General features: G+C 34.9%; 2 protein-coding genes across 32 annotated transcripts in view; one reads left to right on the top strand and one right to left on the bottom strand.

The window, feature by feature from the left end:
- Positions 1-11,312, top strand: part of LOC122267295 (1-phosphatidylinositol 4,5-bisphosphate phosphodiesterase delta-4) — a 72,664-nt gene extending 61,352 nt beyond the window's left edge. For 15 of the 29 annotated variants that reach the window (XM_086553267.1, XM_086553266.1, XM_086553253.1 and 12 more), the window contains 17 exons: positions 131-311; positions 824-953; positions 1,145-1,260; positions 2,017-2,177; positions 2,324-2,444; positions 2,660-2,745; positions 2,920-3,129; positions 3,445-3,543; positions 3,994-4,026; positions 5,258-5,349; positions 5,964-6,065; positions 8,575-8,668; positions 8,849-9,028; positions 9,212-9,353; positions 9,967-10,121; positions 10,291-10,440; positions 10,572-11,312. In XM_086553267.1, the coding sequence (XP_086409393.1) occupies positions 131-311; positions 824-953; positions 1,145-1,260; positions 2,017-2,177; positions 2,324-2,444; positions 2,660-2,745; positions 2,920-3,129; positions 3,445-3,543; positions 3,994-4,026; positions 5,258-5,349; positions 5,964-6,065; positions 8,575-8,668; positions 8,849-9,028; positions 9,212-9,353; positions 9,967-10,121; positions 10,291-10,440; positions 10,572-10,660 (2,141 nt within the window). In that variant the 3' untranslated portion in view covers positions 10,661-11,312. Of the gene's footprint in view, positions 1-130; positions 312-823; positions 954-1,144; positions 1,261-2,016; positions 2,178-2,323; positions 2,445-2,659; positions 2,746-2,919; positions 3,130-3,444; positions 3,544-3,993; positions 4,027-5,257; positions 5,350-5,620; positions 5,642-5,963; positions 6,066-8,574; positions 8,669-8,848; positions 9,029-9,211; positions 9,354-9,966; positions 10,122-10,290; positions 10,441-10,571 lie in introns of all 29 variants that reach the window. The other 14 variants (XM_086553276.1, XM_086553272.1, XM_086553265.1 and 11 more) reach the window with 5 other exon arrangements.
- A 2,423-nt stretch (positions 11,313-13,735) lies between these two features.
- Positions 13,736-22,500, bottom strand: part of caly (ubiquitin carboxyl-terminal hydrolase calypso) — a 10,588-nt gene continuing 1,823 nt past the window's right edge. Inside the window, exons 3-15 of one of the 3 annotated variants that reach the window (XM_043005330.2) lie at positions 22,221-22,320; positions 21,833-21,958; positions 21,382-21,589; positions 20,924-21,098; positions 20,568-20,677; positions 19,477-19,628; positions 18,487-18,630; positions 18,083-18,248; positions 17,340-17,507; positions 16,958-17,125; positions 16,456-16,610; positions 15,931-16,088; positions 13,736-14,013 (exon numbers count right to left, since the gene is read on the bottom strand). In XM_043005330.2, the coding sequence (XP_042861264.2) occupies positions 13,923-14,013; positions 15,931-16,088; positions 16,456-16,610; positions 16,958-17,125; positions 17,340-17,507; positions 18,083-18,248; positions 18,487-18,630; positions 19,477-19,628; positions 20,568-20,677; positions 20,924-21,098; positions 21,382-21,589; positions 21,833-21,958; positions 22,221-22,320 (1,921 nt within the window). In that variant the 3' untranslated portion in view covers positions 13,736-13,922. The remainder of the gene's footprint in view (positions 14,014-15,930; positions 16,089-16,455; positions 16,611-16,957; positions 17,126-17,339; positions 17,508-18,082; positions 18,249-18,486; positions 18,631-19,476; positions 19,629-20,567; positions 20,678-20,923; positions 21,099-21,381; positions 21,590-21,832; positions 21,959-22,220; positions 22,321-22,500) is intronic. The other 2 variants (XM_043005337.2, XM_043005345.2) reach the window with 2 other exon arrangements.

Below are 22,500 nucleotides of genomic sequence, written 5' to 3'. Positions count from 1 at the left end.
TCTGTGTTCACATTGGATCACATTTATAGATATTGCAGGCTTGTTTTTTTTAAATGCCAGTATTTTCTATTTCTGCAAATGACCCAATATCTATATAAAAGGATTATACATTATCATTTACCTCTGTTAGGCGCAGTGGACGAACCTGTCCTGGAAGAAAACAAGTGCTTCTCCGTTATCCACGGCCAAGGAGGCAGAGATGTTTTGGACTTGGTGGCATCGACGGAAGAGGAGAGGGACGCCTGGGTGACTGGGCTCTCGCACCTCGTTCAGTCAGTCAAGGCATTACACGAGGAGAAGCAGTATGACGTGTGAGTAATTCGGACTCAAGCTCCGTAATGTCAGAATCATTGATGTGAGAGAAGAGGTGAAATGACGTATAGCCTGAATGTTGATAAGGGGGAAGTGTTGTTGAATTTGCAATGTTTGGGGAATGGTTCTTTTCTAGATAAGAAATATTTTGTTGTTGGCTATTTGTCAAGTATGATTTGGAGGACTTTGTCTCTTTTTTTTTCCCCTTCTTCTTCTTCTTCTTTGTCCTCTTCACTCTATCAACACTGGTGTTTGTTCCAGTCATTCTAGCATATAGAGTCATGTCTATTCTTGTGCCCTTAAAGGCTCACCATGAATCCAGGAAATTTATTGACCTTCTTAGCACCTTCCTAAATTTAGTCAGATAATGAAGTATAAACCAAACTTTTTGTATTGTCAACATTACTCATTAATCACAGACAAACTTCCATTCACTTCTGTTCTTAAACTTCCACTTTTGGTACTTTAAAGGTTGCATATTATTTGTATGACAATTCCATTCCTTTCACAGGTGGCTAAGGAAGCAGTTCGAGGAGGCTGATAAAGACAATAATGGGTCGCTTAACTTTAATGAGTGCTGTGCTCTCCTGAAGCAGCTAAATATTAAGATGGACAAGATTCACGCCAAGAAACTTTTCAATGTAAGCGTTACGAGTAGTATTTGCCTTTTGCATTTTGAAAGAAGGTACTTAGAATATGTATATTTATAGAAACTACTTTGCTTTGGTTACATGTAGCATATATGCAAAATTTAGTGAGATATTTGATTCTTGTCAGGCTTTGTAAAGATTTTTGGAATAGTTTATTTATATTTTTCAACTCTTCTTTGCAGCAAGCAAATACCAGCAAGCAGAAAAGAGATGGAGAGCAGGTTTTAGAGGTTGAAGAATTTGTGGCCTTCTATCACGCTCTGTTGAAAATGCCGGAGATTGAAAAATTGTACAAGAAGTGAGTCACATAAAGATCTCGAGAGAGATTGTGCGAGTCCTTTATTGTCTACGATTAGATAATCAGTTGTGTGTAGTTCCTTTTGTTTAGGGACTTTTGATATAGAAGGGAAAATAGATAAGCTTTATTTTAGAATTTGCATGTTTCCTAAATCTGCTTTTGTCAGTATATACATGTATAAACAGTTTCATGGAATCATAACATTTCTTTAGCAAATGAAGATAAAATATTTACCTAAAGTAAGGAGTAAATCTTACCAATGAAGACAATCCTTTTCAGAATTATGTGTTTCATGTTTATCTTCTTAGTGTAAAGTCTAAGTCAGTGTTTCGCAACTTTTGGACCAAGGCAAGAATTTAGGGCAGCCGTGAAGTTTATGATTAATGTTTGGAGTCTATTGATTAGTTGAATTTTTTTCATATCAATATTTACATGCAATTGTGTGTGTCTGTGTCTGTGTGTGGTTGTGTGTATATATATGTATGCATATATGTGTATGTATATATATATATATATATATATATATATATATATATATATATAATTTATGTATGTATTTATGCATATTATTTATTTATGTCTGTATGTATATCATTTTATTTTTCGACATCATCTGCATGTGTGTGTGTGGTTGGGAGGGATGAATGGGGTCATGAGGATGTTGCAATTTCTCCGAAGGGGAAATAAAAAATGCAAGAGAACTACTGGTTAAGGCAGTCTATTCTGTGTATTTATATATGTGTTTTAAATTTACAGGTATTGTAGTGAGAAGACAGGATTAATGAGTGCAGACCAACTATGTGCCTTCCTTCACAAAGAGCAGGGTCTTACAGACTATGATCATAGTCAGGCTACCAAGCTTATGAATGAATTTGAAATTAGCAACCTTAAGGACCAAGGCTACATGACTCAGGATGGTAAGCAGCACTTCCTCTTCATTCAGTCTAAGGAGTCACGGATAACGTTGATTGAAACTTAACTCCGAATATGCTAAAAGGTGATGGAATATTTGAAGGAAGTGTAGAGGTTGTTATTATCATTAGTTCTTCTTTCATCCGTCCAGGTTTCTATCACATACTGCTTTCGGACATGTTTGATGTGTTCAACTGCAACCACCAGAATGAAATCCATCAGGACATGACTCAGCCATTGTCAAGTTATTTCATTGACTCATCACACAACACGTGAGTGGGGTTCAATTCATTGTTTTCGGAATTTTTTTAGCATCCAGTAGCATTCACTTAAAACTGTTTGTCACTTAAGCTTATCTCAAGTATTTTTTATATGCCCACTTATTTATTGAAAAAAATGGTATTGAAAGGTTGTAGGCTGATTGTTATTAATTATTATTATTAACATTAACATGGTAAACATCATAAGCTTTCTGTCTGCACTAAAGGTACCTGACGGGGCATCAGCTCGCTGGAGAGAGCAGTGTTGAAGGGTACATCAGCGCTTTGAAACGGGGCTGCAGGCTGCTTGAGTGTGAGCATCATATACATTTTTTCTTTTCTTTTCTTATAAGAAGAGTCATACGGCTTATATCCCTGTTCTGCACATTGTTTAGGGCTTTATATCTTATACACATATTTCTGATTTATAAGTTTTTGGTGAAATAGAGGTGTAATATCTTAATATTTATGATAATCATTAATTCAGTGGACCTCTGGGACGGAGATGATGGAGAACCGATTATCTACCACGGCCATACTTTGACCTCGAAGATCACTTTAGCTGATGTTCTTAGAGACGGCATCAAGTTGTATGCCTTTGAGGCATCACCATACCCTGTCATCCTCTCTATAGAGAACCATCTCAGTCTGGAGCAGCAGAGGACAATGGTGAAACTTATGAAGGATATTCTAGGAGGTAAATCTGAATTCTTTTTAACTTTTGTTGGGAATGATACACCCAGATGATGACAATTTCTGATTTTTTGAGACTTTAGTACTTGCACAAATGTCCTTATAAGGTTGAGCATCGAATGTAGAATGTAGCTTTGTGGTGTAACAGATCTTATAGAATGCCTTCATTTAACTTTGAGAAAGAGGTTGCTTCATGTTTATTTATTATGACTTGAAAATAAAGAATTATCTCACCTAAATTAACACTGAAGATCATATGTACATTATTTTTTATCTACGTATACCTTTAATAATTTTTTTTAATGAAATTCCTCAAAAGATATGCTGGCAACGGATCCAGTCCCAGATGACATTACGACCTTACCCTCACCAGAGGCCCTCAAGAATAAGGTCATCATCCGTGCCAAGAAGCCAAAAGGTGGGAGGCAATAGTGGTGTCTATTCTGATACTGTCTTGATTATTAGCTGTCATGGTGTAAAGAATATTGTAGGGCTGGGGGGGAAATTAGTAAATTTATCCTAGGTTAATTTTCCTCCTCTCCAACTTTTCATGTATTTTTTGCTGAGGTATTTTTTCTTTACTGTTTTGGTAAATTTACTTGTGATAAAGCTTAACTGTACATTTCAGATATAAAATTACCTATTTTGGGGGGGATCACAGCGTATACTTTGATTCATTTTATCGTCTTCAACCAGCGTTGAACTTAGATTCCTTGCAACTAGTTGTAATGATATTTAGTAGTCTTTTAAATTAAACACTTGTGTACATATGTAAGATATTTAAAAGAAATTCACACAAAAGGTCCTTTTTTCAATACTAGGCCATAATTCCCTTTTTTTTTTATCTTGCTATTACCCCAAACACCAGAGACTCCTGACGAACAAACAGATTTGCTGTACAGTGAGTCATGGCCCAGCTTATGTGCATGGACATGAACCCTGGTTATGATACGGAATTTGAAATCATATTTTTGGAGTCTCTCCTGTTTTACCAAGCATCCCCCCGTCTCCCTTTTGTGCCTCTCGGTGACTATTTGATCCCCCGGAGAATGCATCGCCCTTAGGAGGATGCCCGAGCTAGACTAAGAGCATTGCCGTTTGGTTTATTGTGTTTTCGGTCATTTTTAATTTAGTTCTTTCTCCAATTTTTCTCTCGCATGTCTCCATATTTGAGGTATGAATTCAAGTGTTAGAGAATGTCAGTACTCAAGACCAAGATAATTTTACTTTGTAATTTAGTTTTTAGAATTAGGATAAATTATTTTTTACATATTTCACAGTAGATAGATATTATCAAATGAAAAGGATATTTGTTTGCACTGTCAGAGTTGGCCAGTAAATTAATTATATTTGTGTGTGTATTTACGAAATAGGGATTGGAGTATTTGTCATATGTAAAAGATAATTTGTAAGAAGACAAGAGTCACTAAATAGATATGGCTTTTCCAGCATTATATTTTGATACCTCTCACGTGCTGACACATTTGCGAATGTTTTCGCGTTCGACGCCGCCGACGCGCCGCGACTCTGGCAGGGGCGGGCGCGGGCGGCGCTCGGTGGTGGAGCGGTGCGGGCAGCCGGCGCCAGGCCGGTGTGCCCCCGCCCGAGTCGAGTTCGGATGATGCGCTCGAAAACCTCGGTATAGCGACCGTGCAAAGCCGGAATGGCCCCGGCGTGAATGGGTTAAAACTTTTATGGCTTTTGATAGTCCAGGCATCGTATCTTAGAACTTTTAGAAATACATTTATCAACTATTTTTGAGAATGAGTAGTTGCTTGCCATAATGACAAGATCTGACCCTCATTATTTCCCAGATTTATGCATTTAGCTCTTTGTTTTATTTGTTTAGTTATTGATAATCTTATAAGACCGAATGTGATGAAGCAAGTGCATGTTTTGGAAATATTTATCTTATTACTTTCTTGGGGGAATACAGGACATTCAGACCATTTTGAATAGGAGATCAAGTGGTAATTTGCGTAAAGAATGTGTATCCATAAGAAAAGAAAAATTAAAAAGAAAGAAAAAAGAAATATTTATATATCAATAAATGATGTATAGTTTACATGTATGCATGTATGTATGTATGTATATCTAATATATGAATCTAACATATTATTATTTTGATATAGGCTCAGAAGTAGAGGACGATGATGAAGACGATGACGACCAGGACAGCATCGACTACATAGACAGTGACGACGGAGCAGCGCAGTCAAAGAAGGTGAGGTTTCGCTTTCGTCAACTTTGCAAAGAACCATGTACCTTCCATTATGGGAATCACACCTTTTTTTGTAACTTGTATCTTATACCATATTTTTGAGATAGATACAAAGGTGATGAACAAATCTTAAGAAGATCAGTAAATTTGTACAGATTGATATTGGTTTTGCAGATGGTGTACTTAAAGTTATTTTATATTTTTTCTCATGTAATCAGTTTAAAGTAAGAAAGATAATTGAGATCTAACTGAGATGTGTCATTTGTCTCTCTAGCTGGCATGCTACTATTACCAGGTATACAATAATGAGTATATTATCCCGTGTACATAAGCTTTGGATGTAGCCCCCAATGCATTTTGTAGATGCCTTCTGCGCACATATTATGCTTTCCTCTTTTGGCATTTTCCATCCATCGAGGAATTTATGGCTGCTCATACTAACACTCAAGATTCCATTACTTTGTATTTCCACCAGACATGTGTAGAGTGCTTGTATGAATAGTTTAGCAGACTCCAGACCTCAATCTCCATTAGTTGATGTTGTTTACGCGGCTACAGAGTTGTCCATCCACACTATAAAAGCTTTGTCTTTTTTTTTTTTCCTATTACTCAACTAGGATTTCTTCACTCCTCACCTTTTGACTCTCTACCGCTCTTTCAAGAGCTCTAAGAGGCGAAAACAAAGTTCCACAAAGAAGCGCAGGATGTCTCAGCCACAGGTAGTACAGATCTGCCCATCCTTGCGAATTGGCGTGTTTTTATGATTCAAGTTTTCCTTTGTTTTACCTGCTTGCTTGGATGAGTCACTAGTCTAGTTATCCAATCCTCTTTTTTTTTTTATCTCTTCTCGTCTTTATGATTTGGATTCTGGCATTGCAGTTGGAAATATAGAAAAAATATATCTACATGTGGGATATGACAACAGTGATTTGTGTGTGGCATGATTCATTTTCCTCCTCTCTCTCTCTTTTCCTTCCTTGTGTCTAGTTCTGTTAATTGTCAAAGAGCATGGGCTGCTCTTCCTCCTTTTGTAACTCTGTGGTTTGGACATTAAGCGTAGATATTTTCCTTAGTATGTAGGAAGTTACCCTTTCTTTATCTTTGACATCAAATGTTTGGTTTTACTTTATTGAAAACCCTATTTTTCTGTTTCTGTAACTTACAAAAAGGATGGATGGGTAAGTTTTCAAAAAGAAATGAAATTCTTTTGTATGACGTTGATGCTATGGTGTAGTTTCCAGTTACTGAACTTTCAATAGAGATACGTTCCGCAGCATTGTACGTGGAGTTATATTATTTGTTTTATGAGTTCTGGGTTTGCATCCACACACAGTAGCTCGATATTGTCTTGCATTAAGTCGAGGAATGTTTGTTGGGAATAAACATAGACGTGACTGCTAACTTTCTATCTAGGTTTGGACTTTATAAATAGATTTAGATTTTTTTCTTTGTAAGTTTAATTGATTGTAATGAATTTGTTGTAATTACATGATAGAAAATGTTACACTGCAATTTTAAGGAGAGGTTTTACTATGATATCTGTTTTCTTTAATGGACAAGTTATGCTTTGAAGCCTTTATACTTGAAAAGATTGTCTATCTTATGATTGAAAAGGACATGTGCATGATTTTAGGATTATCATACAAGATATGTTTTTACTAGTTCTTTGAAAGGAGTAAAAGTGCTGTTCATATTTTTTGTATTATATATACATATATATATATATATATATATATATATATATATATATATATATATATATATATATATATATATATATATATATATATATATATATATATATATATGTATTACTTTACAAGGAAAGTTAAGTAAATTGAAATCACTTGTATGAGGCTTTCCTTACAAAATAAAGAATAATTCATGTATTTTGTGAGCCAGTATTAATCAGTATTAATCTGTGAATAATATTTAACATACTTTCTTCCTCTTAATAAAACTTAATTGTAGATTTTTTCATGCTCAAACTTGTTCAAAGAGCCAACAGATGTTATAGAATTAGTTATTCTACACAAATTCTCTTAGCAAAGAAAGGAAAGTAATTTGAAGTATCAGAAACTACTTGGAGGCTTTATGCTACTTCCATAGTATTTGCGCTTTTGACTAGTGTAGGTTAAAAAAAAAAAAAGCAAACTAAGCTAGCTGTTTTTTCTTATAGTAGCATTTGTGAAAATATGAGAATCTGCCTTTTTTTTTTTACGTTTTAGTTATGATTCTTTGTGTATGCTACTAACGATTTTTTAAAGTACTGGAAGAAAAGTAGATGTTTTGCAAAGATATATTTGCAGAAACTAGGACTAAAGAGCTGGTGCATTAACAGCCGTAGAATCTGTTAAGTGTATAATAACATTTTTTTTTTTTTCCAATCTGTGGTTAGATACACTTACAGGAGGATATTTTCAGAGGATCAGTGTCATCTCCCTTGTCACATTATGACATGTTTTGTGAAAAGATTTTGATTTTGAATGTTTTCATGGGTGTATTACTCGTTTGTATTTTGTCATTGTAGTAATGTATGGGTTTTAATGTATTTTTTGTTTTTTTTTTATCTTGGGTAATTTTATATGTTTGTGTGTGTGTGTGTGTGTGTGTGTGTGTGTGTGTGTGTGTGTGCGCATGCATGGAAAGGAAGATAGAGATTGACAGATAGAATGTGAGAAAATATGTTGGAAAAAGAAGAAAATATATTGAAAAAGAGAGAGAAATAGAATAAAAGAGACAGACCAGACAGAAAGAAAGTGAATGAATGGTGATTGTAAGTCATCTATGATACATGAAATATGTGTTTGTGGGTGGATGGATGGATGGATGTATATGGCATATATGATGTATTATATATAAAAGAGAGATGGGAGAAGAGCACACAAAATGAGAAATAGAGCTTAAGGAAAATTTATCAAGAAAGAAAGATATGTGAGAAAGGGAGAATGAAAGTGAATGAGCCAAAAAGACAGAGGAAGAAAGTGAGAGAGAGAATTGTGAATATATATGTACTCTGTTTAGTAAAACTGTTTTTGTGTATTTGCAGGTTATGTGGGTGTGTTTATCATTTATTTCGTAATCAGAATATGATATATAGTTATATGTCATGCAATTTTATCAGTGAAATGTGCACTATAAAGGTGGTTATATCATAGTATCTTGTAGATTTATGTATTTTATTCTTATATGATTAATAATCAACATTTTTCATCTTCTTTTTTCCAGAAAGCTCACAAACCTTTAGCCCCAGAGTTACGGCAAATAGTTAATGTCCTAGAAGGAAAGAAATTCCTTAACTTCCAAGATGCCTTTGAGACTTGTAAGTATGTTATACCCATGTAATACGTAGAAATAGAAATTATATGATACCCCCCTACCCTTTTCACCGAACATTTTCCGCTCCTCCTATTTCCCCATCTTCTCCCTTTCCCTTTCCCTTTAATGTAAATATATTCTCCCTAAGGCTTCTTTAAAAGGTCTTTTTCTTCCATCATTTCAGATAAATGTGTCAATACCCCTTCCATTGGAGAGACCAAAGCCAAAGGATTATTCGAGAGCTATCCCGATGACTTCCTGAAGTTCACCGAAGGTCACGTAACAAAGGTGTACCCTCTGGGCACTCGCACAGACTCTTCTAACTTGAAACCATATCCTTTCTGGAGTGTTGGATGCCAGATTGGTAAGTTAACTAAAGTTGAATTGCTACTGGGTTTTCCTCTTATGTGTGTGTTCATGCGAGTGTGCTTTTTAGGACATAATTCCATTTTATATGATATTTTACGAGTGCATGATGATAACTCAAAAATATTGTGACAAGTGTTTATAAGATTTAGTATTTACATGTTAACTGTTTTTATTTCAGTTGCACTGAACATGCAGACGGAGGACAAGGCAAATTTCTACAATGATGCCCTCTTCAAGAGCAATGCCAACTGTGGTTATGTACTTAAACCAGACATTCTTCTTAAAAAGGAACCTTACAGTCCTTCAGAGCTGTCTGAAAAGTAATTTGCTGCAGATTTCTTTTTTTGCGGGTTATTTAGAAATTAGTCCTTGTTCGTGTGGGAGCCAAATTGGTGTGTATTTTATATGGCATTGTATTAGGTTATCACGCCAAATGTTTTCGACTAGGATAATTCTTGTGAAATACCTTCATTGACACAGTTAAAAGTTTTTGTATCTTTAATGTTTTCATTGTGGATAATTAAGTCAAGTGTGTTTTGTATATGCAGTACAAGTTGCATAAAGCTTGCTTAAAGATTTGCTTAGCTCAGATTAACAATAACCCTCATTCTTTAATTGTTAGATAAGTAGACATTGTGGTGCTATGATGAGGGATAATGTCAAATTTAGTGGCTTATACTAAAGATTTGTTCTATCATCTTTTTTTTTTTTTCCATTCCAATTGGTAGATGATTTTTCAGACTGGTGGCTCATTGACATAGACTGGAAAAATATCCCTGACTAGTGTTTGTTTATAAAGCATACATGATTTGACATCTCAAAATATTAGAAAATTACCCAAATGTATATTTTTTACTTTTTCTGCAGTCTTGTATTCTAATTTACCATGATCACTCCTTTTATTTATTTGTTTTTACGTTTATTCTTTTTTAGATACACCAAAGTCATCCGCGTGACAATTCTTAGCGGACAGCACCTTCCAAACTCAGCCAAAAAAGGAGACATCGTGGATCCCTACGTACAGGTTAAGGTCCGCGGTCATCCTCTAGATAAACAGAAGCAGCGAACTAAAGTAGTGAAAAATAATGGTATGTGTTTGTTAGTTTCTTTCTTCTTCTTTTTCTCTTTTTTTTAAGCCACTTATGAAATTACCTTTCGAGATATATTTTCCTCTTGATATTATCATCGTTATAATTATTTATATATTTTCATTGTCTAATGTGCTTACTTATTGCAATCATCATTTCCCTCTTTCAGGCTTCAATCCAGTATGGAATGAGACTTTAGAGCTGCGTATAAAAGTACCTCACGTTTCTTTGATATACTTCTCGCTACGTGATGAGAGTTCCCTGGCTCGAGATCCTGTTCTTGCTCTGTGCTGTATTCCATTCAACTCTCTCACAACAGGTAAAAAAAAAAGATCGAGGCATTGAGTTTATTTTGATGATTTACCCTGCAATGCAATGATGAGCCTGACTATGACGTCTCGTTAAGCGGCTGATGGATACCTAATGTTTGTTGTTTCCTTTACATTTCAGGTTATAGATTTGTCCATTTAACCGACCTGGGAGGCAAGTCCTTAGCACCCTCTGCCCTCTTCGTTCATATTAGTATTAGCGACAACTGAGAGAACGCGACGCCAGCCACCACGACTAATCTGAAGCAATAAGTCACTCTAGAAAGTGTTCCGGGAATTCATAAATTTAGGCTGTTGGCTCCACTCGGCATTTCACTGTAATGGTAGCTAGGAAAATGTCACTTTCTGCTTCTTTATTCCCCAAACTACATCACAACTAAATCTAGGCAAACGAAAGCTTTTCAAACCAAACCGAGTAAAGATTAGAGCAAAGTGTCCATGACAATTGAAGTCTGTAATGACATTGAAATTATGTGTTTATAAGGACAGCGTAGCGCAGCTACCAAAATTATTAATGCTTAATGTGAATGATACCTAATTACATTATAAATAAATATGGCTTCACTCTTGCTTAAATGGAGCATTCACGAAAGATGCTGTATTTAGGATATGATATTTGACTGGCTTTCAAAATACGTCGGAGCTTAAACTTCAAATGATGAGCAATGTTCACTAGCTTGCCTTGGAAAATTAAGGATTTCTTCTCACTGTAAACGGTTTAGTAATACCCAGGTTAAATTACACTAATCTTGATGATAATCCTGTAGAACTGTAAAAAAAAAAAAAAAAAAAAATCTTAATAATTCCTCTTTATTATTTTCTAACTGCAAACGTGGGTCTATAACAAAACTCTGACTAGCAAGACCTTTGTTTTTGTCACCCAAATTTTCTTCAGTAAATAAGTCACTATTTAACAAATTTGATGCAGCTTAAAAAATAAAATAAAAAGATATCTTTGCTACAAGCTTAACTACGTTCCCATTATGCCAGCCTAAAGTATAAATACAAGCTATATACACAGCACAGTTGGAAATAGAATTGCATGTAAAGTGAGTAAGCTATCACATATGCAATGTCAAGAATTTATTATGGTTGATCAATGATTAAAATTACTTTATAGTATCTCGCCATGTCTTAAACCCTCCCAAGTTAAAACAATGAAACACAAAGGGGTATATTTTTAAGGCTTTGATAGGCTAAATAAACATGATACATAGCAGGCAAACTATACTTTTTGTGTTATTTTACTAGTATATAATTAATTTGAGAATATCAGCTATATTAGCTGTTGAAAGGCCTTTTGGTTATTCATATGTAAATGCAGTTGACGGCACAATTGTAGCGATGTTTGTTTTGGTACTTCGGCACATCAAGGTTTTAAAGATATTGCCTGAACTTTGCAGCTTACAATAAATGGATATTAGCCAATGTAGGGAGAACGTGTTTAGTACCACAGTTATTTGTCGCCGATTCTCGAGTCCTCTTCAAGTAATGTGGAATATATGTAAGTCACATTTGTGTTCATTTCATCACATTGATTTGTGTGCGGTTAGAACATGTGTAAGTGGTACCGAAAACTTATATTTCTTATGCAGTAGTAATTTTCTTATCTGGCATTTATAAGAAAATAGTGTTAATGATTTTATGACAGCTTTTTTATACAAAATGAATTTACATTTATATGAATATCCATTTTTTATGCAGTGTGATTGTCTGACTATACAATAGTTTCATTAATTTCTTCAAATTTAAATTACTGTAAAAGTAAATACAGCGAATTTACTCGATTAATTCACTTGAAATGAAGCTTGTCGTGACCATTAGTTGAAAATAAATGGCACAAGAATGTATTTGGTATTAATGGTACAGTTGGTCATTATTCCGATAACCTGGAATCATTAGGTGCTCATAAGTTGAATTGATACAAAATGGCATTCGCAGTATGCTTAATTCTTTATTTAGATTTTGCTTTCTCTTTTTTTCTTTTTTCCTTTTCTTCTTCCTTTTTTTTTTTTTTTTTTCTTTTGGCTGATGCAGCTGCTTAATGCTTTACTGCAAGCTATGTTCAGGCAGTGAGAGTATGCTTACAACTTCATTGTGTAGCTTTTTGGTTGTGAATTGTGATATGTTAAAGCAGAACATGAATATAGAAAAGAATAAGAAAAAGAAACAAGCACCGTGATTTTTAAAGGCAACGTAACCCGTGTGAAATACCTTTAAACTACTTTATATTTTTACTATACTTTTAATACACTTACTACTGTTGTGTATTGAAGGAGAAGGAAAACATTGCTTGAAAATAATGAAAGTGAGAAAGGAATTCCATAGATAGGAAAATCAGATGATATAAAATCACGAATGTTTTGTTATTTTATGTTTAATATTAAAGAGATTTACTTAGGGTTCAGCAGAATTTGGGATTTCTGTTTACTGACTCATACAAGCAAATAAAGTCATTGATGCAAGTGTGACAAAAAATATGAAAACTCCATATACATGTTTTCCACCATTCTGCCTTGTATTTCTCTTCCTCGAAGAACTGTATTTTGATACTAGTATGTTTCTGATAGATTACCAGTGTTTTGTCACTAATAGCACCACTTATATATTTGGGAAATATGTATCGGTGTCAATTTAATTCAGTGTAAACACATTTCCTTTTTTTTCAAGTAATTTTGAGATATTCTTTTGTTTTATATGGCTTGTTTATTTACAGTCCCATAATGAGCAACTTTGGAAATTTTTTTTTTTTCTGAAAAATAAATTCAGTCTCGTTATTAACTCTTGTTAAGGCGTATTAGGTAACCAATTTAGATATGCTGAGTACGTTGTTACGAGCATCGGCCGAAGCTAATTCTGTGATTCCCATCCTGTGATTATATACATTAAAATTAAAAGAGATTTTGCATGATACTTCACATCATCACAACTGAAAATTATCTCAGTAAAGGCTTATTTTCTCAAAACTGCTCATGCATTTGTGCAACTGAAATCAGTTATGTTCTGTACAAATAAAGTATCGCTTATTAATCTTCAACCCTATCATTGCGTGAACATTTTTATGTACTTTCTTCGACTAAAGGACCATTACCATATATTGTGATGAAGGTGCTTTCAATATGGCTTCATTGTATGTTGTGTGTATGTGAATATATGATATATATATATTATATATTATATATTATATATAAATAATTATTTCGGCATGTGAATGTGCTCTGTAGTTAGAAAGTAATCAGATATCTACTGTGAGAAAATGAAAAGGGGAAACCATATAAAAACTTGTTAATTATCATAGGATTTATTTGATTGTGTTCAATATCAGATTTTACTAAATATTAGGAGCTTTGCCCAGTTCAAGTACCCTTTAAACATTTTATGTTACATAAAAGTGCTTTTTATAAGATGCAATTTCTTTTCCTTGAGGACTTCTTAGAGGAATATCACCCCTGAAAAATACTTTTCTTTTTTCTTATCTCTTCCTTTTGCCTTTTGCCTTTTTCTTTCTGCCTCTTTTTCTGGAGTTAGGAGATGACTTTGACTCTGTCTTCTTTAATGGTGGCCTGAAAATACAAAACAATGTTAGTCTTCTCCAAGTTCAAGAGACTGCCATGGAACAATTAAGGGAACTGTGGTTGTTTTTATCTTCTTCTTTTCTGCAATTTCCCTTATTGTTCTTACATAATGGAGATCTCAATTACTTTGAGAATAAGTGCATGAGAAAGAGTGAGAGAGAATTAAAGAAAGAGAGAAAATTAAAGATAGCAAAGGAATTTAAAAAATAATAATAATAATAAAATAAATAAAAAGGAGAAAAAAAAATAGTAACTGAAAATATTCATCCACAGTGGTTGCCACTTTTTGTTACAATTTTTTTGAACAATGATGATGAGATGGCTTATTTCATTCAGATAGAATTGGTGTATTTATATCTTTAACTTTTCAAAGTTTGAAGGGAAAAAAATTATATATATAAAAAGTCCTATCTCACCACAATATTTGTACCATTAGGTTTACCTTCAAACAACTTCCGTTCACCCACTAAGTTGATTTTTAAAATTTTTCTGATGAAAATACACCTGTATAGAACAATTTGGGGCCCTACAATTTCAAAATATATGTATTCCTATAATGCAAATAGTAAAGGAGACCAAAATTCTTTCAAATTTATTGTCTCTGAGGGGAGTAGCATTTTCAAAACCCCACCCTTTAATTCTTGCCTAATGAAAACTTCAAACCTCAATGTCTTTTTTTTTTGAGTTTAAATAAAAGAAATTAGGGGAAAAGCTTTGGTGAAGATAAATACTTTCATATGTACTTAGATGGCTGTACTGCCTGTTTTAAAAATTTCCAAGGACCCAAAAATGCATATCTATTATGTACGCCAACAAAAAAAAGGCAAAGCTGCCCCCTGAAAAATGTGAAGAGGAATAAAACAAGACCACACACATCCTTTCTGATGAAAAAATGAATCTATAATGTTACGGCAATACGCAACACTACCCAAATTTTGTGCTCAAGAATGTCATGTGACATTGTTGTTATAATTCACACAAACTAATGCACCACTTACCCTTTACATAACTCTATACAACAGTAACTTCAAAATATTAAGTTACAGATTTACAAGAAAACTCTAAATCTGACATCTTTATGGAAAGCCACTATCATTTTTCTAAGAACACCCACAATATTTATTTTCTTTTTCAAAACACTCCCCAGATCTAGAAATATATTCCCAAATTTGAAAAAAAATGGCCTCATATTATGGAGAATCTTATAAACTTAGTGAATATACTTAACAGTTTTCAAAATATCAATTGCATCCATTGCAATAAACATTATTTCAACATAATTGAAATTCACAGTTTTTTGGGGGTAACTTCCATGGGGTAAAACCCTCTATAAAAAAAGATAATAAAAAAAAAAAAAATCAGAGGCTTGGCAAGGTAAGGGCAGATTTTTCAAGGTAGAAATACGCATAACTCAACATCTCCAAATTCGGTTATTTTCCTTTGAAAATAATCAGGTGGTCCCCTTCAGATATTCCTCAATTAAATAATGAAACAGGATCCATAACGTTTCTTCTGAGACTATCTAATCATAAATACAGCAAGAGCAGGAAATGACAAATTCTTTCAGTTTTAACATAAATATTGTAAGGTTGAAATTGAATAGCCATAAAAAGAAAGGAAGAAAAAATTGTGATGTTTCAAGTCAATCTAGACTCCTTATCACAGAGAAAAAAAGAAGAAAAGTAGCATAGTCTGATTCAAAATATCATTCTTTACTTTTCTTTCTTATGGTGGCTATTTTGTTTCATCATTATACACATAACTGTTTATATTAGTGTTCATCGCGATAATGTACCGTTATCTCAGAACACCTATCTTAAAATCCTTATTACATCATAACCTGAAGTCATCAGCAGCTTGTAATTAGAGACAATTCATACTAGTTTCATCACTCTGCAAACAAACCTAGATCCTCGAGGAGTGGCTGGCGTTGGAGCTGGCCTCTTGCGTGAAGGCTGCATCTGTTGCTTGACAAGGTCTCCTATCTTTCCCTGTTCAGCAAGCATTGCCAGAAATGTGATGATGAACTGGTCGTAATTGTGCGTCCTTCGACTATCGTCAATCTGTCAACCCAAGATGAGGAATGATGTAGTTGAATATCTCGTAAGAAAAGAAGTCACTTTAACGAAATGCTTCACTATGTTCTGAAAATTATAGATGGATGACAGCATCACCTACCAGGAAACCTAAGAGCTCCAATAAAATTGTGGAATACCAAATATAACTCAAAAGAGGAGAAAAAAATATGTTCAGTTCAGAATAAATACACATCATCTAACCAGGTCTCTTCCATTTTCGAGATGTCTCTGATCCTATGAAGAATAATATTAACAAAAATGACCATGCAAGAAGTTTCAGAATAAAGAACAGAAAAGAAAACAAAAAATCGTAATCAAAAGTTACCTTCGCCAGACAAAAATCTCGACATACCTTGTATCGTTTTCTTTTCTCGAGTTCATCCTTCAGGAGACTTTCACAAGTTGATATTTCCTTCCCGAGGATTTTGATGAGAGACAGGAGGTCCACAGGGGAAGTTGATCCATCTTCTAATGAATTGAGTGTCTCCAAATCCCAACTGCTCTTATCTGCAATCATTTACAATTTTTTTTCTTTTCTTCTCCTTTTTCAACAACTATAAAGATTTGAAGTAAATAACAAAAACAAATTTTCTCTCTCTCTCTCTTCTTCAAAAAATTTTACTCACTGAGCATGAGAAAAATAATAATTTCAGCTCCTTGAACTTGTTATATTTCTGAAACCATTTCAGTGAATAGTGTTTAGCAACAGATCTATAATAATAAACCCTCTTAGTGTAGTTTTCCTTCTGCCAACACCTACACAAAAGCAAATCCCCAGTAGCTTCAAGGAAAGATTTACAGGAGAAAGAATGAATGAGTAGAGACCAAACTCAGTTCTTTAAACCCATACTCACCTAAAGGTTTCTCTTCCTCATCGCAGTCTAGTTCTGTTTTCAATTCGCCGCCTTCCTGCTTCAAGCTGAACTCGGATCCAAAACTACTCGATTCACAGTTTCGAACGCTGGACACGTCGCTGCTGCAACTGTCCAGGCCTTCTGCTGGATCAGACTTTATGACAGAGTCTATAAACAAAAAATTAACACTTAGATATGCATCACAAATATCAACATACATACTTCTGGAGGATATTTAAGCTTCCAGGACAGTGTAAAAAAATAAAAAAAATCAAACTAGAAAGAAAAAAAAGAAAGACACACAGACAAATACCAAAGGAACCAAAATGAGATACAAGTCAAAGAAACAAAGGAACAAAATAAAAGAAACCTTTTTGCATACCGAAGGTTGTTGTATCATTGGGATGGTCAACGAAGAGAGATTCAGCGTCTTCGTCGATCGGAGAATGGTCGAACATCCCGTCTTCAAACTGAAGCCTTTTAGCGACTACTTGTTGGAGTAGCGACGATCCTTCGTTTGTTTCGTCTATGTCTGCGTTATCCTCTGTTCCTGGAAAAATGTCTTGGGTATTTTCTCTCATCCTTGTGACCTTTGGCCCTCAATCTGACCTCTGGCCATGAACTACCATGACTGTTGCACTCCATAAATGTCTTTCTGTATAACTGCTTCTCCGCCATAATAAATAGCCAGTATTTGAGTGTCAGTAATTGCACTTCATGCTATATGTAGACTTTGACCTGTTTACATATGGTGGCAACATGGTTGATCAGAGTAGCTCTTCATTCTGCACCTGCTCTGACCAAAATGATGTGTCACAGCATCATTAAGACCACTACCTGGTTTAACCTACCTGTTTTTGTCCCATCATGATTTGTGGAACTATTTATAGCGTATTTCTATATCAAGTTTTCACCACAATAAATAGCAACTAATGTACATATTTCTAATCACATCTATTGCTACTACTGATGAAATGTAATGTTCCATTGTTTACATCGTCCTTTCCCTCTCCCTTTCCCTTTCCCTTTCCCTTTCCCCTGATTCCTTTTCTCTCTCCCTTTCCTCTGATTCCTTTTCCCTCTCCTTTTCCCCTGATTTCTTTTTCCTATGAAAGAATGCCTTACCAACAAGACCTGTTGGATGATCTGTAGGATTGGTTCCTGGGTTGGGGTCAGGAGCCGCAGGAAGGTTAGCATCCGCAGCCAGAGGAGCTAGTGGAAGGGTTGGCGTTGCTGGAGCTAGTCGTACCACCACAAGGTGCTGGTATTCGCAATTTGCTGTTGGGCTGCCCTGTAGGGGAAGACACACAATATAAGGTGGAGGAGTGATCATCATATGCACTTGCTCCAGATGTGCTCAGTCCTATTAAGTGAACCAAAGGTTTATATTCTTTATACAAATCTACATATTTCTAGATGAAACTCATGAGTTTTTGCAACCTATTAGTGTTTGTTCTTCGTCCTCTTGATAATCCCTTTTTAGCGGTACTCCTTGGATATCTACCACCCCTGAAGTAAAAACGACTTACCTGCGGTGAATTAAAATCACTTCCGGCCTCGGATGCTGTATCTGTGCTTGGTGTCGATGGAGGTTCTGGTGACGTCTCTATCGTCAGGGGGGTTGCATAGTCTGGCGGGGTTGAAATGCTACCAGCAGATGGCATTCCTAAAGGCTGATCAGATGAAAATGCTATCATTAGAAAAATCAAACATGATTTATACATATTTACTTATAATCCCTAAAAACACATAAAAGATAAAAATTGAGTCAGAATACCAAATTAAATATTAAAGTCTACCAGAGATCAAGAAAACTCCTCAGGATTCCAAATTAACTGCCATACAAACAAAGATAAACTCTTGAGAGATATTCCCCTCTCTAACTTATGTGACCTTAAGACAATCCTGGAGAAGGTATACTATAACCTCGTACACATGCTTGATAACTATCAAATTCACAATATAACTTGAGCATGTCTGGGAGGCTCCTTCCACCAACCCTATTGCCTAAGGACGTGGGTTATCATCTGTGACCAAGTGAATAGTGATTCATAACTTGAAGAGAGCTCATTGTGATTATGTGTTGCAAAAGGATTTTTTTTTTAATGAGTAATCTTGCAGAGTAAGACAATTCTTTTACAAACTTCATCAGAAATATTGAATTATCTCTTATCCTTACTTGTGATAATTACCATGCAGTCAGAGCACCCAAGTCTTCTCCCATAAAACTATGAGCCATTGAAAGAGACAATCAATAGGACTAATATTTGAAGACCAGTCTATTATGTGTGGCAGTGAAAATATTAGTAACATTGTATGAAAAACGAGAATTATATGAAAAATGAGAATTATCCTTCCTAGTAAACATTAACTAGTAGTACTGACAACAAAGAGCCCAAAGAGAGAGTGCGAGAATAAAAAAAAAAAAGAAAAAAAAATCTCAGCCCCTTGGAATTTCCCACTATTTAAATTAGAAATGAGAAGAAATATCATCACAGATCAAACCCCATCTTTCCTACCACAGCAGTGTGTTCTTTCTTAAAGGCTGCATGGTGTATTCTTGATTCCTGTGCCATCTCCTGGTCATCTGTGGCAGACTCATCTGCATATCCCTGAGCTTCTAGTTTCTGTGAGGCTGCCACTGCTAGCAGAGATAGATTGTTGCCTTCCTCTGCAAATGGGAGTATCATCAAACACTCGGAAGTTATTGCATGTATTTTATTGAAGGAGCCTTAATTAGGAATTGGGATTAAGTGAGATTAAACATCAAGAAACTGAGAAAAAGGTGACTGAAGATCATTGTTTTGCCTTGAATCAAATCCCTTGCAGAAGTTCAGAATGTGACCCAGTGTTTCAAGGGCATCTTTGCCTTGTATCAAGCTGTAGACAATAAATAAAGAACTAACAATCTTTTTTAACCTGTTTCCTAAGAATTTGTTAAAAATAAAAAATCTACAATAATCCTACCATCTCTCCATACTTTATGTTAACCCATTCTCATTTGCTATGCATGGGGCTCTCAAATGCTCTCCCTAAATAGGCCTAAAAATTAAAAATGACTGGCAAACCATACTGGTGCCCACGCACAAACGGCCCTTGAATGACGGTACCGTGTGTGTACACCATGTCAGAGAGGGTTAATAAAAAGAAACTTGCCTAGGAATGATACAAAACAATTGCAAAGCAAGTGATAGTCACAAAATCACTCAAGACGGGAGTCCACAATCTTTTCTTCCTTTATCATATTTTTTATCCTTGAAAAACAGGTGTATTTCTAACCCCTAGCATAGGCAGTATATGTAACAGTAATAGTAATATTACTAAATCAATACTACCCTAGCAGTAAATGACAATACCAGTCTTATGAATGAACATCAAATGTACGGGATTAACTTTGCTTATTCAAATATCTTCAATCAAGATCAATGATAATCGCAAGATCATCCACACATGCATTTCACAATCTCTGACTCTTTATAACAGATCTTCATGTCCTGAATCCTCCTTAGTTCCACCTGCCCAACCATACTTTCAAATGCGTATGGAGGCTTAAATTCCACAAACCCTCCACTTTCCGACAATGGACCAACCATGTTTAAACCAAAATTACCAATCTCATCTTCCGTTTTCGTAGGATTAGATGTTGCTGGCTTCTCCTTTCCTATATATGCAGGGTACTGCTGTCGTACAAAATGGTGGAGAGCTTCCAATACCGTTTCTCTGAGGAGGGAGGAGAAATATCTTGAAAGTCCTTACAGATTTATCATTGTTTCTAAGGAAAACTATTGCAATAAACCACTACAGGCAGTATTAACTCTTTAGTACTGTAGAAAAAAAATGCATTTTTACATAATATGTATACTAACATCATTACCATTAGATCAGTACTATAGCTGACAGCACAAACATAAAGACATATACACGTACATCTGAATACACAAACTATCCACATTACAATATACCAACCTATTTCGTCTTAGTGACATCAGCTTCCGTCTGTAGGCAGTGATCTTATCTGGAACAACTGCCATAAGATTAAAGCGAATATCGTGATAGGGTTCACCCCCTGTGGCAATACCAAGTCTCTCTGTGATTACACGACGAAACTTCTCTGTCCAATCTTCTCCCTCAACCCAAGGACCTGCAATTGAAGAATGTTTATCAATGTATTTGTACTGTTAATATCTGTAATAGATATGACATAGTTCTTGAAAACACGGAAAGAAATCAAATTGTAATAAATCCACTGTTAAAATTCATAAACAAATATTGAGTACATACATTTATGCGTCACCACATCTCACAAAAATCCATTTTTTCGTAACTGTTTTTGATAACTCTGGCAACCAATAGCAAGAAAGAAATCCCAAAAGGAGAAATACAACAAAAAAAATAAAAAGGAAAACCATGTCCTAGCAACTTACCATGGTCAATAGGAAAGGGCTTTAGTCCATCCAACTCAAAGAGACGACCATTTACAGGAACATAGGAAACGAAATGGAATGTTTCTGCATTGGATGTGCGACTGCTAGTTGGCACTCCGGGAGTTTTGTCAGGCCTTCTTCTGGCCTGCGGTGCTGCATGCGAGTTGTGTGCATTTGCAAGCTCTGGGGTGTTGCCAATGGCCCAGCCCTTGCATTGATAAAATAGCAGACCTTCAGATTTATATTCTTTCTTGGGCAAATCATCCAAATAGAATCAATTTCATTTAACAGGATTATACAGAGACAAATGAAATATTGGCTAAATCAGAACTAAAGCATACAAATCTTTCCTCCATATAACATATAACAATATACAAGATTCTGAACATATTCAACTTACGACACAAATCACAATCGCAAATATCAAAGGGAAACGTAAAATTCTTCTCACCTTATTTTCAGGGTCCATGCCAATTGTGTGCACCTTGAGCCTGGACAAGGTTGGGCCCAAATCTAATGTAGAGCAATTGAGTAACACTGACACTAAGGAGTGTGTTGCACAACTGTTTGGCACCATCTGTTAAAGTAATCATGATTAATTTCTCTTCTTGACAAGGTAAATAAGAGAGGAGACACAATTCATGATAAAGAAAAACTCTACTTGAAAAATATGAAGAGTTCGCTATAAGAAGAAACAAACCTTTAATAATGAAATGTTTCAAAACGATATTTATTATTCAAATTTGGGTACTATTTTGTTTGGAAAAGGTTTATACACAAATAGGAAGCTGATCTCCAAAAGATTATAATGGAAAAATACATCCACAAAATACATTTACCTGTTGTGCAAAAAACATTGTATTGACAATATTTTCATCCTGTACATAATTATCTGTGTTTTCTACAACCTTGCGCCTGGAACGTCTCTCCTCTATCCACCTGAAGCCAAAAAAAAGAAAGAAGTTGAAAGGAGTTTCTCCCAAAATCATAAGAATAATTCAGACATCTTGAAACTTTAACAGAAATAAAGTTTCTGTCTATCCACTCCTAATTACATACTAGCTCTGGGTTCAAAGCATATAGTATAGTAACATTAAATAAAAGCCAAAATAATACTAA

This window comes from Penaeus japonicus, unplaced genomic scaffold, assembly GCF_977035675.1.
Source record: "Penaeus japonicus unplaced genomic scaffold, GWHDUDI00000001_assembly GWHDUDI00000028, whole genome shotgun sequence".
NCBI lineage: Eukaryota > Metazoa > Arthropoda > Malacostraca > Decapoda > Penaeidae > Penaeus > Penaeus japonicus.
This window is presented reverse-complemented; position numbering and strand designations above follow the sequence as displayed.